Genomic DNA, 13,032 nt, shown 5'->3' with positions numbered 1-13,032 from the left:
ACAATGCGGGGCGATCTCTTCGCAAGGTCACCCGCGTTTGGACTGGAGTGGTCTAATCACTGCTTCAAACATCGCTGTTCAGCTGAGTGCTTGAGGGCCAGCTGTGCTTGTGAGGCGCATGAAGACGTGGAGGCAGGCTGTGCGTCGGCCGAGGAACCCAAGCCAAGGCAGCGCGCACATATTAATTTAAGAAGAAGTTGGTATTAACGAGGCCATAGTTTCAATCCATTCGGGTCATCTCTCTTCGGCTCATTTCTTCGAGAACACTAGATTGGGGTTGAAACTCGGTCAACCTCGAGACTTGGCGCCAAGCAACTTACCTTGCCCGATCTCGTACACACCCTGGAAAACGACCGTCGTCTCGTACGTATCCCGTCACAGTCTGCCGCCAATCGAGGACCGCATGCCTGGGGGCACTAACCAGGCTTCGGAATGGCTGGCTCTCACGCACTCACTACATGCCAAAAGCTTACCTGGATCAAGCCTTAGGATCTTCCAATTGCCGAGAATCTATTGGTGAGCCAGTTCCAGTGTCAGATAGCTCTCTCAAAGGTCTGGTGTTACCCGCCCGCATCCCTTTATATCTCCACCATTTCTTCCTCGCTCCCATTTCCTCAATCAGGCACCTTACCACTATGTCGTATCGCGGCCGCCCCAGTAAAGGATGCGAATCCTGCAGAGCTCGTAAAGTTAAAGTAGGTACATGTTACACAATTCCACATACTTTCGAACCCGTTTGCGGGAGATCTGTCCACCTTGAATAAATCCCAACTCCAATCGAGTGTCCCAAGCCCCGGGTACCGGATCGGGTCTTTTACTGACACTCACTGACATTTCCCGAAACAGTGCGACGAAACGAAACCCATCTGCAACCGCTGCCACAAGTCCAACCACGATTGCAAGTATCGTGATCAGTCGGATTTGCTTTTTCGGAACCAGACTGCATTTGCTGCGCAGAAGGCCGAAGAGTCATGGCGCAAGAGGTCCAAGTCGCACCAGCGCGCTGAGAGTGATGGCAGCAGCTACCATTCCTCTCCTAGCACGCATCAATCCCCTCCTAGCAACCACAGCTCTCCAAGGAGCGACCTAGCCTCTGATCCATCTGCGTCTCTCGCAGACTTTAACAACCTCTCTGTCAGCCATAGCCTTCCGCCTGATTTACATCGTCTAGCCTATGAGCGTTTTCTATACGATTGGATTGTCCTCGAGACGCCAAACAAAAATTCAGACGAGCCCTCTGATGCGATATGGGACTTTCTACCTCTCTTGTATCAAAGATCTGCGGAGGGATCATGCCTAGCGGCCGTTATTAGTGCTATATCCTATGCCAACTTTAGCTCCCGATGTAATGCACCCCAAGCCCTTGGGCTTGCGGAGGAGCATATCGGAAAGGGGATAAAGCTTTTGCAAAAGGCAATAGCAGATCCAAAACAAGCGGGTACCGACGAAACCCTTGCTGCAGTCTATCTCATGGGCGTATATGAGGTACCATCTCCTTCCAGCCTCCCCTTTTCGTCCTAACCCGTGCTCCAGAACATTACATCCTCAGTCTATAATGGCTCCTTTCTGGCGCACAAGGAAGGCGCAAATGCCCTCTTGCAACTGCGCACTGTTGGGGAGTTCTACAGTAACCCCATCTCTGCCCGACTGTATGAAGTTTCGTACGCCCAAATGGTTAGCTCTCTCTCTCCTAGGCATGTTGATATAGGTGCACTGATCCCAACCTCATAGCTTATCGGCAACTTACAGTCTGCAAAGGCTCCTCCCCTCCCTATCAGAGACTTTAACACTGCAAAAGAATACATCCCGACAATGTACAGCACCTCAGGAATCTACGTAATCCGATTAATCCACAGCGTGACGCACCTACACGCAGAATGGCAAGACTTCAAGCAGGTCTCATCGCCCCCCACAACCCGCTCCGCCTTCCGACGTCTCCTCCAAAGAGGTCTAGAGCTTGACGCCGAGTACCAAGCCTGGGAAAATACAATTCCGCGCGTATGGCGCTACCAGATCGAAATGAACTCTCCTGAAGTCCGAGGCACATATGACCCGAAGTGGGTGAATCTAGTGCTGGGAGCGCGGGGCGCGCCGAAGGAAATCCATTGCTACACGTCATTGAAAAGGGCATGGATCTGGAGCTTTTATCGTACAAGTCGCATGTTTCTCCTCCGTGATATCATTGAGATTATAAACTGGATGCTGCGGTTGCCGGAGCCGGAGCCGGAGACGCATACGGACGGCGCGGCCGACATTGATCCGCATATAATGACGAACCAATGGCCGCTGGATAATATTACGCTCCAGATCAATCACGCGTTTGCAACTACGCATCTAGTTACTGTCATTGAGCAAAGCTGCTCGGCGGTGCTGAGCCATTTCACGGTGCCAGTCTGGGGGAAGTCGTTGGATGATGTCATGGGTTTGAGAGGGTACACTCCGTTTTGGAGTCTTGGGGTTATGGACGCGATTTTGAAACTCGGGATGGTTCCAGATTCAGGATCATTGGTGAATCGTGCGTCGACAACGACAGCGACGACAACATCAAGAGATGTGCAACAACCTTCGATATCGACTCTACCTGATACACACTTTCCTCCTCATATCCCGCATTCCGACTCGACTCCGAACACGTTCTTTAACTCAGCAACCATTACGCCCGATGATGCCGACGTCCTCAACCCAGCACCAGCACTATCGTGCGTCACCCCACTAGCGCTCCCCCCCGCGCTCCCCCCAAACGCACACCCCTTCCTCCCAAACGACTCCCTCCACATCTTCGACTCCAGTCCCCCCCATCCCTTCGACTTCAGCTCCTCACTACCCCCACTCGACTTCACCATCAGGCAGCCTTCTTCCATTGACGTAGCGGCACGACGAGATTGGATCCATAATATCTTGCAGTTTCTGGCGACTGAGCTGGGGATTAAAAAGGGCCTAGCCGTGTTGAGACACGCGCAAGGATTTCCGGGGAATGAGTGGATGGTAAATGGACAGGCTAGGGCGAGGGCATATGGGGATATGGTGTAGGAACAGTAACGGGTATTCGAGCATGCGGTTTTGTTCAATCTATTTCCGTTGCTGTCTCTGCTTCATTTACTTGATTTTTTTTTTTGCAGCGATTCTACATACTGTACATGTTTGGAGGTTTCTGGATCTTTGCGTGTGCTGCATAGTAGGCGGGCAAGGCATCCATATGCAGCTGGTCTGTATATACGAATCATGGCAGTAACGACTCTCTCTGTGTCTAGTTCCGTGTCGGAGTGTACAATAGACTTTCATTCGACTCGCTGTCAGTGTTCCTCCGGGTTCGATTTCACCGTCAACCGTGCCTTGCGCCAAAGTCCCCAGATTCGCTCAGCCGTCCTTACCCCCCAACCTCTATCTACGCTCTAAGGTTCTCTACATACCGACTTCAGTAGACAAAGAATATTAAGAAATTCTTTGGGGTGGAGATGAGAGAAAGGGCACTACCACATTGACACTACAGCACAGAGAAAGTGAGTATTTGAGTATTTGAAATACCTTGAAGAAAATGTTTTTCTATTTGTATTTCGGTCATAATTTGGTTTCGCTAGGGTCGTGAAGCTTTAAACCAGAAAACATTCATACGAATTCATGCATGCATTACACTTGTACGCCCCCTTCAGGCTACTCTGAACTGCCCATACGTAGGCCGAGGACAGACAATATAACCCTACCGTCCGCGCACGATAGGGAGTTGTCCCACCCAAATCTCTATATTCGCGACCAGCCGACCAGCCTCGAGAGGCCTTCTCCTAAGTATTTCCAGCTCCGGCTTCCAGCTGTTCGAAATCCAACACCTCGTCTACAACCCCAACGGGAGCATCCGCCATTTCGACTTCTGCGGAGACCTTCTTAGCTATGGCTTCTGTAGTCTTCTTGCTCTTGTTCCCCTTCGTCTTAGGCTTGGGAGTCACGATAGGCTCGCTAGAAACAGGAACTGTAACCATGTCTACCATCTCAGCCTCATTTTCCTCGGTTGCAATACCTGCGTCACCAGTAGAAGCGCTGCCGCTCCTCGTATCACCGCTCCTCTCTTTCCTCGGCCTCATCTTCGCCTTAACATGCGCCCGTTTTCCCTCTTTCGACTCCTTATAATCCTTCCCCTCACCCTCAGCCCTAACTCCTGTTCCAGCCTCTGCAGCAGCAAGTTCCTCACTCGTCGTAACACTCATTCTCTTCATCAACGCTTCCGCATCAGCTTTAACCTTACCCCCACTAACCCCCTTCCTCCCCTTCTTACCCCCGTTCTTCTTAGGATCTTTCCTCGTAACTGGGACCTTAATCTTCCTCTCAAACCCTTCCCAATCCTGTTCCCCCAGCCCCAGCACCTTAAACCTCTGCTCACCAAACGCATCTCTGAATTCCGGGATCTCTGATCTGGCCAGCCAGATCGTGATGACGGGAAAAGATGTTTGCTTGAAGTCGCTATTGCTCTGGAAATCGGGTACGAGTTCGGGTGAGGGGGCTAGAGCTACTGCAGGGGCGTCTTCGCCGCGCTGGAGTTGTTCGAATGCGGATTCAGATGCGGATTCGTTGCCTGAGTCAGGGAGTGCGACAGTGCCATGTTCTACCCCCCCACCGCCCATTTCGGCACGGAAAGCTGCAGCCACACCCATATCCACATCTACATCTACAGTCCCAGTCTCAGCTTCACCCACACCCCTATTCCCTCTCCTCTTCCTCTTCCCACCCTGACTCTTCCCACTCCTCACAAGCCTCCCCCCCAAACTCGTATACGCATACCATTCCTCCACCTTCTGCTTAGTATCCTCATCCTCCAGCACAATGCCACTCCTAGTCTGGCTGGGCATAACAACTCTCTTCGCCATCTCTACTATACTAACCAATTTCGAGGTCGCCACACCTTGTGCTGCCACCGGAATAATCAGATTTGCGGATTTGAGTATGGGGGTAGAAGGCATGGGGATAGTAGAAAGCGGGTTGCGGTAAGCCCCGAGATAAGATTTGATCTTATTGATGCTGGATTTGAAGTCAGAGTTTCGGGAGATGACGATGGGGATGGTGTTGGCCTTCCAAAACGCTTCCGAGCCACCGACGCGAGCTTCAACAGCAGCACAAACGTCCTTCGGTATGAAATCCCAGGGCTGGAGGAGCGGCTGGAGGTCTGGTTCGGTACGGTTGAGGGGTGGTATGGTTGCCGGAAGAGGGAGGAATTGTGGAGTTTTGTTACCGTCGTCTTTGGCCGCTGTGCTCTTGGGGTTCTTGTTTTTCTTATGGCGTTTAGTTTCGCGATTTCGATACGCTTCGATCTCTGCATCTTCAATGCTAGAGACGTTTGTGTAGAGGGATTTGAGGGAGTTGGGTTCGGTACTCTGCGTCTTTCTGACCTTGACCCTACCCCTGTCCTTGGATGCGGACGGCAGAGCAGCAGCAATCATATCCTCCCCCACGTCCTCCACAACGACGTCTTTGTCTTTCTCTCCCACTCCCACTCCTAGTCCCTGAGCGCCAACTTCGACTTCTGCCTCTCCACTCTGCTCCTTACCCTTACCCCTACTATTTTTCACCTTCCTGCCCCACCCCACCGGCGCCTCTCCAATACTAATCCCCCCCTCCGGATTCAACTTCGCTTCATACAGACTCGGTAGCGCCGGTAGTGTTGATCCATCGCGCGCAGCCGCCGACATCGCCCCCACATCACTCTCAGCCACAGGCGCTTCAGCTGTCGGGTCCGCAATCTCCATCTCAATATCTAGTTCTTCACTGCTCTGCACAATTGTTTCTTGGGCATGGTCTTGGGCGAGGGTCGTGGATGCTTCAGCCTTCGCTGCTTTGATGGCTTTCTTTGTCGCTTTACGCTCTTTGTTACGTCCCATTGTACCGCTCGCCTGAACCCGCAGTTTCTTGGTTGGATGAATTGCGTCGTTGGGAGAAGTTGAGGTTTGCGAGTGAGGATTGGAAGTGAGGGCTGGAAGAAATAATTTTCGTTGACGCCAAGATTTCCAAAAAATTAGCGAGCGGAGATAATGGCGCGCTAGTCTAATTGCCGAATGCCACAAGTCGTTTGTTTGATGAGTGATTTAGCTATGTATGATACACGAGAGGAGAATGTCTTTCGTATTAAACCGTTTGCTTTTGTATAGAAGTTTGAGAAGGCGTAATCTCGTGTACACAGCGCATCTCACCACTAACATTCTGCACCGCTATAGGAGCGCTCCACGCTTGCCTGCCGTGCAAGAATTCTATCCAATTCATCCTTTCCCCTCCCAGAGGTGGTTCTGCTGTTGAAGCATAACCCTTTCCCGAGTCCCCAATATAGAAACTACAGCCCAAACTGTCCTTCAACTTCCCTCCTCCTCTTATCCCTCTCCGCCTCCTTCTCCAACTCCTGCCTCCTCTTCTCCACCTCCTCGGTCACCCCCTTCTCCCCCTTCAACCTCTGCCTCTCCTCATACATGGCCCTCCCCTTCATAATCCTCTCCACAATCTCGCCCGCATTAACGTTCTGGAAATCATGGTTTTCGATTTCGCGGTAGATGTTGAGAGATTTAGCGGGCGCATAGGGGTCGTAGGTGAGAGGCATGAAGGAGGTGATGCCGTGGTAGACGGCGACAGGGGTGTTGTAGGGGAGGGTCAGGAGGAAGGCTTTGGAGAGGGAGAAGGGGCTTCCGAAGACTACTGAGTGGACATACTTGGATGACGTCAGCTTCGCGGGCTAGAGTGGGGGGAGGGGTGGATGGAGAGAGCATGCGATGGCGTACCTTGCACTGTAGAACACACAAGCCCCGTTCGAAGATGTTCATGATGGGGTAGTTGATGCCTTTCCAGTGGTTGATGACATCGTCGTCGTGGATCCCTGCGACTAGGAATACCGGGCCGTAGTCTTCGCCGGCTTTCTCTATCCGCTCTTTCTTCGCTTCGTCGGTGTACCAGCCTCTGTCCTTTGCGGCATCCTCTTCGGTCTGCGTGACGAGCCGCAGGAATTCGATGTGTCCCGAGGAGAACAGATCCCAGCCTCCATCGACATATATCACTGCTTGACCGGGCTTAACACCCTTCCCCTCGACCAGCCGAGTAAACTTGCCCTTTTCCTCCTTCACCGCGTGATGAGAATGGTGATGGTGGTGCGGATTCGAGTGGTTGCCGGCGCTCAGACGTCTCTCGCCGGAGCTAGAGCTCTGGGTGGTCCTGCGCTCCTTTGCCGGCCTCGACGCATGCCAATACCAGACGTCGCATCCGGGGGCAAGGCCAGAGGAGTCGGTCGCATAGTCCTTTATCCGCTGCAGCATCGCCTCTCCCGTCTTCTTGCGCTCCTCTTCACCACCGGGACCTTCCTCCCCTGCCAGCATATTCTCCAGGGAGTGTATAAAGTGCGTCTTGGTGCACAACAGCATGCGGCCTACGAGATCCGTCGTCGAAATACCAGGCGTGCGCTTCACAACCTTGAATCGGCCGGCGGCCTTGACGAAGCGGTAGCAATCTTCGCCGTTGCTGTCCGAGGTGATGTCGTCTCCATGCACCACAAACTGACATCCATAGTGCGTTATCCACGGCAGGGACGTGACATATGGGGCTTTCGGTATGGCGCGGGTCGCCCAGCGACAGGCTTCGACGGCCATGACACTGCTCAGAACACATCAGCCTCTATCGGCAACCGTCAACACAGCGACGCACCGCTCGTCCAGGCGCATCACCGTCGGGCCCTTATTCTCGAGGATGGCCTCGTCCGAATGCACGCCGACGAGCAACTCGGAGCCCAATTGGCGGGCCTGCAGCATGGCGCCGGCATGGCCTATGCGCAGGGGAATCAGTCACGTCCCTGGGTGTGTGTGTGCGTGTGTGTGCGTGAGAAGGTGAAGCATTACCGTGATGGCTAAAGTCAAAGCAGCCATCGATCCAGATGCGGTCGTTCGAAACACGGACGTCGTCTTGGGGCTCGACGGGCCATTGGCCAGATGAAGGAATCCACTCTCCCTGCGGCGAGTGTGAGATGGCTTGCGTGCAAAGGGTGGGAGTGGGTGAGGGTGCGGGTGCGGGTGCAGATGTGGGTTTGGGTGTGGGCGTGGTTGTGGGTGTGGGTATGAGTGCGGGTGTGGGTATGAGTGCGGGTGTGGGTATGAGTGCGGGTGTGGGTATGAGTGCGGGTGTGGGTATGAGTGCGGGTGTGGGTATGAGTGCTGGTGCGGGTTACCTTTGCGCTGTGTCTGCGGATCATGACTGACGTTGGCGGGACGAGGGGGAGGGAGAGGGAGAGGAGGGACGCCGTTGGCTCGAGCCGCAATCAAAGACAATCAGTGGCCAGCTTGGGGTTGCTTGTTCCGATGTGTGCACGTGCCGGCTGTGGTGGTGCATACAAGCTGTGCGTGTGTGAATGTTGGCAGGTGAGTGGAGAAGAGGCGACCAGGATGTCGCAGCGTTGGGCGCCTCTTTGCGGGGTCACTGGGCAGGAGTGGACGAGAGCAGCGCAACCAGGCGACGGGGAGGGCCGTCATCCTACGGGCAAGCCTGCGTTCCTGCGTCGTGCTGCCTTGTAAAGGTATGAAGTCGGCGTCGCAGCAGTCGCGCGCTTTGCTTTTGACGCGGCGACAGCAGAGAGCCCTCTTACAAAATCTCCGGCTTACCCATGGCTGCTGTATCGTGTCCCTATCTACCGAATGCCTTCCCCATCGCCTCGCCCTCCGCATCGCTCGCCCATCGCATCGCTCCTCCATCTCGTGTCCATCTCTCACACCGGGAGCATGAGTGCCGGCCCGCACCTCGCCCTGTGTCGTCGCAGGTGAAAAAGCCGTCCCCGATCTACCCCTGCGCTAGTCGCTCCCCCAGACTCGGGATCGGGAAGGGCACACAATAATGGCGGACCCCAACCTGCACACCGGCAGCCTCTTCTCCAGGAAGAATTCCATCTTCGGCAGGAACAAGAGATCGAAATCCCCCTTCGCTCCCTCCCGTGCCGTCACTCCGTCTACCTCCACCACCAATCCTCCACTTCCCCTTCCCGTAAAATCATCCCTCCTCCACTCCCCCTTCGACGTCCCCTCTCTCATCCCCTCTCTCATCCCCAACCAATCCGATCCTCCCCCGAAAGTGCCCACAACGCCACCTGCACCCGCACTACCACCGAAGCCTGCACACCGCAGACACGCCTCACGGCACAGCTTCAGCTCGTCTGTCGCGGACATAGGGTCGACTTTGCGACGGTCCCGCAGCGCCAGTCTGCGCACCAACAATAGCTCTACCCACACATCTGCCTCTGCTTCTGTCTCTGCCTCCTCGCATAAGAGGAGCCCCTCCGCCACCCTGGCCCTCTCCTTCTCGCCAGAGAAATCCTCCTCTGCTAATGCCGCTACCGCATCCAGCTCCTCCCGCCCCGCCCTCTCCATCTCCACATTCTCCCGGAGCAAAAAGAGCTCCGAGAACGTCAAACCCGGCGACGGCAGCGCTGGACAGGGGTACAGTAAGAGCCCGCTGAGCGCAGTGGACAACCCCAAGACACCATTCGGCATGGCAGTCCCGCTCAGGTATCCGCCATCCCAGAAGGAGATCCAGCAGGCGCAGCGACAGCAGAGTGCATATGCGGCCAATTTCAGCGGAGGTCTTGCACCCGCGGCTCCGATTCCGAGTTTGAGTGCCGGTGCGCATAATCCGAATCTCATATTCCAACATATACACGAGATGGCGTCCAAGCGGATATCCACGTTAGATTATCTACGGAAGGCGTAAGCGCCCCCTTCCCCCTCACTCTCACCGCTCCACCTAAAACCCAAAAATGGTAGCTAATCTCAGTTGTATATGGCAGTCACGAAGGCCGCATATACTGGTTCAACACGCTCCTCTTCTCCAAACCCGACCTAACTCGACTCCCCTCCTTCTCCCCCCGCCACCTCTCCCGCCGCGCAACAAACTACCTCCTCCTTGGCTTCTCGCTCCCCACCATTCTTGACCTGAACTCCAACTCGCCCACCGACTACCTCAAAGCGCTCAACGCACTCCTGCTTGAATTCGAGCAATACCAACAAATCCATCCTCCAGACGGCTCGACCTCCTCGTCCCTAGGTCGTGGGAAAATGACACAAATGTTCAAACGCAACGTCATGGGCGTTGGCGGAAAAGCACGGCGGAGTTCGAGCGCAACTACGGAATTTCCATTACTTACTCCGCAAAACTCCTTCGCGTCGTCGTCAGACAGCAGCAATCCAAACCCCCAAGCCCTATTCGACGCCACAAGCCCACCAGACTTCGACCTCCTCCTCCCAAACGAATCCTACACGCACCTGCAAACGCCCTCCCTCCCTTTCGAGCCAGACTTCTTTTCCACCTTTGCAACCCTCTGCGACGTTCTCATCGACTGCTACACCAAGATCCTCTCACTCCTGCATAACCCAGATTCGGTTGTAGCGGCCGGTGGGGGCGTGCCAAGTACGGTTGGGGATTTGTTTAGCAAGGCTGACGCGAAGGTGAGGAAGATTATTCTGGCCAGCGTGGTCAGGGAGTTTGAGGAGAATTGTAGACAGGGTGTTAGGGGAGAGGTGGGGGGGGTGGGGAAGGTGGTGCTCGGGGGGTTGATGTAGGATGGGACGGGGGTTGGGAAAGAGAAGGGAAGGGAAGGGAAGGGAAGGTAAGGGAAGCAGGGAGAATGTGTTAGGGTGGGATGAATGCCGGAGAGAGGAGGAGGAATCACGACATGATGGCTAACTGATACCTAAGCATTGGAGAGAATTCCCGCATGGGCTATGGCGCTACGAGTGGGTCGTTTTCTTGATTTCGGGCAATCGATCTTCATACTTATACCACTTATGGGGCATGACAGCTGAGTGTTTTCAGTTTCTTCGGTTTCGGTGGGAAAGTTTCATTGCATGGAATGCTGGACTATATGTAGATAATATGATATGATGGACTAGCGCTTTTCGATACTTCTATCGTAATACTGTCGTACATAATACACCTACCCTTCCATGTTTGTCATTTCACCCAGTGTTTCCCCTGCTGTACATCCAGTTTTTAGTCTGCATGCAGCTAACGCCAGAAAACGCTCCCTGACTCTGGGCATGGAAGTTGGACCGGTCAAACCCCTTCCGTACCAGATAGAAACAAGTGGTTCGAGGAAAGGTTCAACTCAACTCGTAGCCTCATTCCTCTCAACCAACTCCCCAACACCCAACCCCCGTCCTACCTTAACCTTAACCCTCCTCTTCTTCTCCCCCTTCCCATCCTTCCCGCCCTCCTTCCCACCACCTCTCATCCTCGCCGGCCCACCCTCACTACCAACCGCCTCCCCCTCATCAACGCCCACACTCGCATCATCAGCATCCTGCATTTCAACATCCGCCCCTGAATCCTCATCGTCACTTTCGGCATCCATTAGCTCAACCCGCAGGTCCGAGAGTTCCATACGCATGCTATACGCATCTTCGCCGTCGGCATAGTATTTCGATTCTACTTTATCGACACTGAAGCCAAGGGTGTCGCGGTAGAGGTGGAGTGCGGCGACGTTGGAGACGCGGACATGGAGCGAGACGTAGTGGGCGGAGAAGGTTTCTAGCATGGCCCGCTCTGGAATGGGGGAGTTAGTTGGGAAGGTCTGGAATGAGGGGGAGGGGGAGGACGGGGAATATGGGTTATGTTGGACGCGGCTGTGTGCAGGGATCCTAGAGCAGAAGAGAGGGAGGGTGAGCAGTAGGCACGTAACTGTTGAAATCACCAAAACCATCCGCCTAATTCTCACCCTCCACCTACAACTCCAAGCGCCCCCAAAAAAAACTCAAAACTCAATACTCCAAAACCCCCAAAAAATATAACAACGACTTACGACTCTGCCGCATAAGCTTCTCCGCAAGCCCCAATCTCCGATGCGTCCGCATGACGCTCAAACTCGTAATATGTCCATGCTGCACGCCATCTGTAGGCTCCTCTTCCATTTTGGCGAGAACGTAGCCCACGATTTTGGGCGGGTCGTATGGCGATTTTTGGGGACGGGATACCTAGTAGGGGCGTGTTGTTAGCGGGCTGAGGTTTGGAGCGGTTTGGAGTATAGAGTGGGAGGAAAGGAAGGGAGAAAGGGAGAAATTAAATAGATTATGAGAGAAATCAGCGAAGGAAATGAATTCGGGAGAAAATATGGCCGCGCCGCAAGCGAATAAGACTGAGGGAGATAGAAGCTTGGAAAATCCGAACCATGATCTGGCTCATCTGGTTCCTCTAGATATCAAGAGAAGCAAATGAATGAGGTAGGTGAGGGTCTACAAAAGAGCAGGACATCCTCCCCCCGCATGAAGACAGTGAAATGCAGTCGATAAGACACAGTTAGAGCCCCAGGACCCATCAAGCCAACCGGCTGCCAGATCCTAGAATCACAAAAAAATCTAACTAGCCCAAAAGCGTGGCTAATACTGCAGCTCATTCCTCCCATGTTATTTTCAGAATCCAAGGAAAATCGTCATGAATCGGACAAGCAAACAAAAAATACTAAAAGAAATCCTCTCACATCAACAGCCACATAACTCAATTGTGGCCAGCTCATCGCATGATACAAATAATACTTGCAGAAGTAATTCTCCGGCAGATTCGTAATATTCGCAAGCTGGACGTGCGGGATATCCGACGGTTTTAGTACCCGAATGTCCATTTCTTTCGTCCTTCTAACCCCGTTCGTTGGGTTTTACGGAGAGTTTGGGGTATTTCAGTCGAATAAGGAGATAAAATGGGTTCGTGAAAAAGATGGAAGGGTGGTGTATAGTGTTTAAGCGGTTGCAGGGTCAGTGAGGAGTTCGTGGTTATTAGTCGGAGCTAGAGTGAGGTTTGTGGAAGATGGCTCGTGCTGCCAAGATTTTAAGCTTAGTCATGAGCCTTGAACCAATCATTTTACCTTAAAGCACCCCAGCAATGATTGAAAAGCTGGGGTAACAATATTTCAGAGTATTGTGCGATATTTAGGGCTGATTTATGTTACCAAAGAGTACCCAGGTATTCGAAATAAAGCTTGAATTAGCTTCTCGTTGATGGCGTCTTGATCCACCAAACTGTAGCAGATTGCAGTCAAGAACAAGA

General features: G+C 53.4%; 5 protein-coding genes across 5 annotated transcripts; 2 read left to right on the top strand and 3 right to left on the bottom strand.

Moving 5' to 3' along the window:
- Positions 1–635: 635 nt before the first annotated feature.
- BDR25DRAFT_324876 (uncharacterized protein) lies at positions 636–3,030 on the top strand (the record flags this gene model as incomplete). Its single annotated transcript, XM_033692183.1, has 4 exons — positions 636–695; positions 847–1,485; positions 1,534–1,674; positions 1,732–3,030. The coding sequence occupies 4 exons, from the start codon at positions 636–638 to the stop codon at positions 3,028–3,030; spliced, it is 2,139 nt and encodes a 712-aa protein (XP_033548562.1).
- A 1,301-nt stretch (positions 3,031–4,331) lies between these two features.
- BDR25DRAFT_195850 (uncharacterized protein) lies at positions 4,332–5,141 on the bottom strand (the record flags this gene model as incomplete). The annotated part of the gene is made up of 2 exons (XM_033684333.1): positions 4,332–4,460; positions 4,638–5,141. Coding segments are annotated over 2 exons (633 nt in total), but the record flags the coding sequence as incomplete, so codon positions are not given.
- A 920-nt stretch (positions 5,142–6,061) lies between these two features.
- Positions 6,062–8,501, bottom strand: BDR25DRAFT_303167 (uncharacterized protein). The gene is made up of 5 exons (XM_033689953.1): positions 8,180–8,501; positions 7,854–7,962; positions 7,663–7,780; positions 6,750–7,611; positions 6,062–6,679 (listed from the first exon to the last, which is right to left on the bottom strand). The coding sequence occupies exons 1-5, from the start codon at positions 8,201–8,203 to the stop codon at positions 6,311–6,313; spliced, it is 1,482 nt and encodes a 493-aa protein (XP_033548560.1). The 5' UTR covers positions 8,204–8,501; the 3' UTR covers positions 6,062–6,310.
- A 171-nt stretch (positions 8,502–8,672) lies between these two features.
- Positions 8,673–10,556, top strand: BDR25DRAFT_260251 (uncharacterized protein; the record flags this gene model as incomplete). The annotated part of the gene is made up of 2 exons (XM_033686637.1): positions 8,673–9,704; positions 9,785–10,556. The coding sequence occupies exons 1-2, from the start codon at positions 8,839–8,841 to the stop codon at positions 10,554–10,556; spliced, it is 1,638 nt and encodes a 545-aa protein (XP_033548559.1). The 5' UTR covers positions 8,673–8,838.
- Positions 10,557–10,880: 324 nt separating this feature from the next.
- Positions 10,881–12,749, bottom strand: BDR25DRAFT_260248 (acyl-CoA N-acyltransferase). The gene is made up of 3 exons (XM_033686636.1): positions 12,470–12,749; positions 11,795–11,966; positions 10,881–11,538 (listed from the first exon to the last, which is right to left on the bottom strand). Exons 1-3 carry the CDS (start codon positions 12,608–12,610, stop codon positions 11,102–11,104), a joined length of 750 nt encoding a protein of 249 aa, XP_033548558.1. The 5' UTR covers positions 12,611–12,749; the 3' UTR covers positions 10,881–11,101.
- Positions 12,750–13,032: the final 283 nt, after the last annotated feature.

Source organism: Lindgomyces ingoldianus (assembly GCF_010093535.1).
Source record: "Lindgomyces ingoldianus strain ATCC 200398 unplaced genomic scaffold BDR25scaffold_13, whole genome shotgun sequence".
NCBI lineage: Eukaryota > Fungi > Ascomycota > Dothideomycetes > Pleosporales > Lindgomycetaceae > Lindgomyces > Lindgomyces ingoldianus.
The sequence above is the reverse complement of the archived record's forward strand: the minus strand, read 5'-3'. Positions and strand labels throughout refer to the sequence as shown.

Coding starts and splice junctions, on each gene's coding strand:
- BDR25DRAFT_303167 (XM_033689953.1), bottom strand. CDS start 8,203: ATGATCCGCAGACACAGCGCAAAG. Junction 7,612..7,662: donor GTGATGCGCCTGGACGAGCG/GTGCGTCGCTGT, acceptor TGTTCTGAGCAG/TGTCATGGCCGTCGAAGCCT. Junction 6,680..6,749: donor TGTGTGTTCTACAGTGCAAG/GTACGCCATCGC, acceptor ACGTCATCCAAG/TATGTCCACTCAGTAGTCTT.
- BDR25DRAFT_260248 (XM_033686636.1), bottom strand. CDS start 12,610: ATGGACATTCGGGTACTAAAACCGTCGGATATCCCGCACGTCCAGCTT. Junction 11,967..12,469: donor TGAGTTATGTGGCTGTTGAT/GTGAGAGGATTT, acceptor CGCCCCTACTAG/GTATCCCGTCCCCAAAAATC. Junction 11,539..11,794: donor GAAGCTTATGCGGCAGAGTC/GTAAGTCGTTGT, acceptor CCCCCATTCCAG/AGCGGGCCATGCTAGAAACC.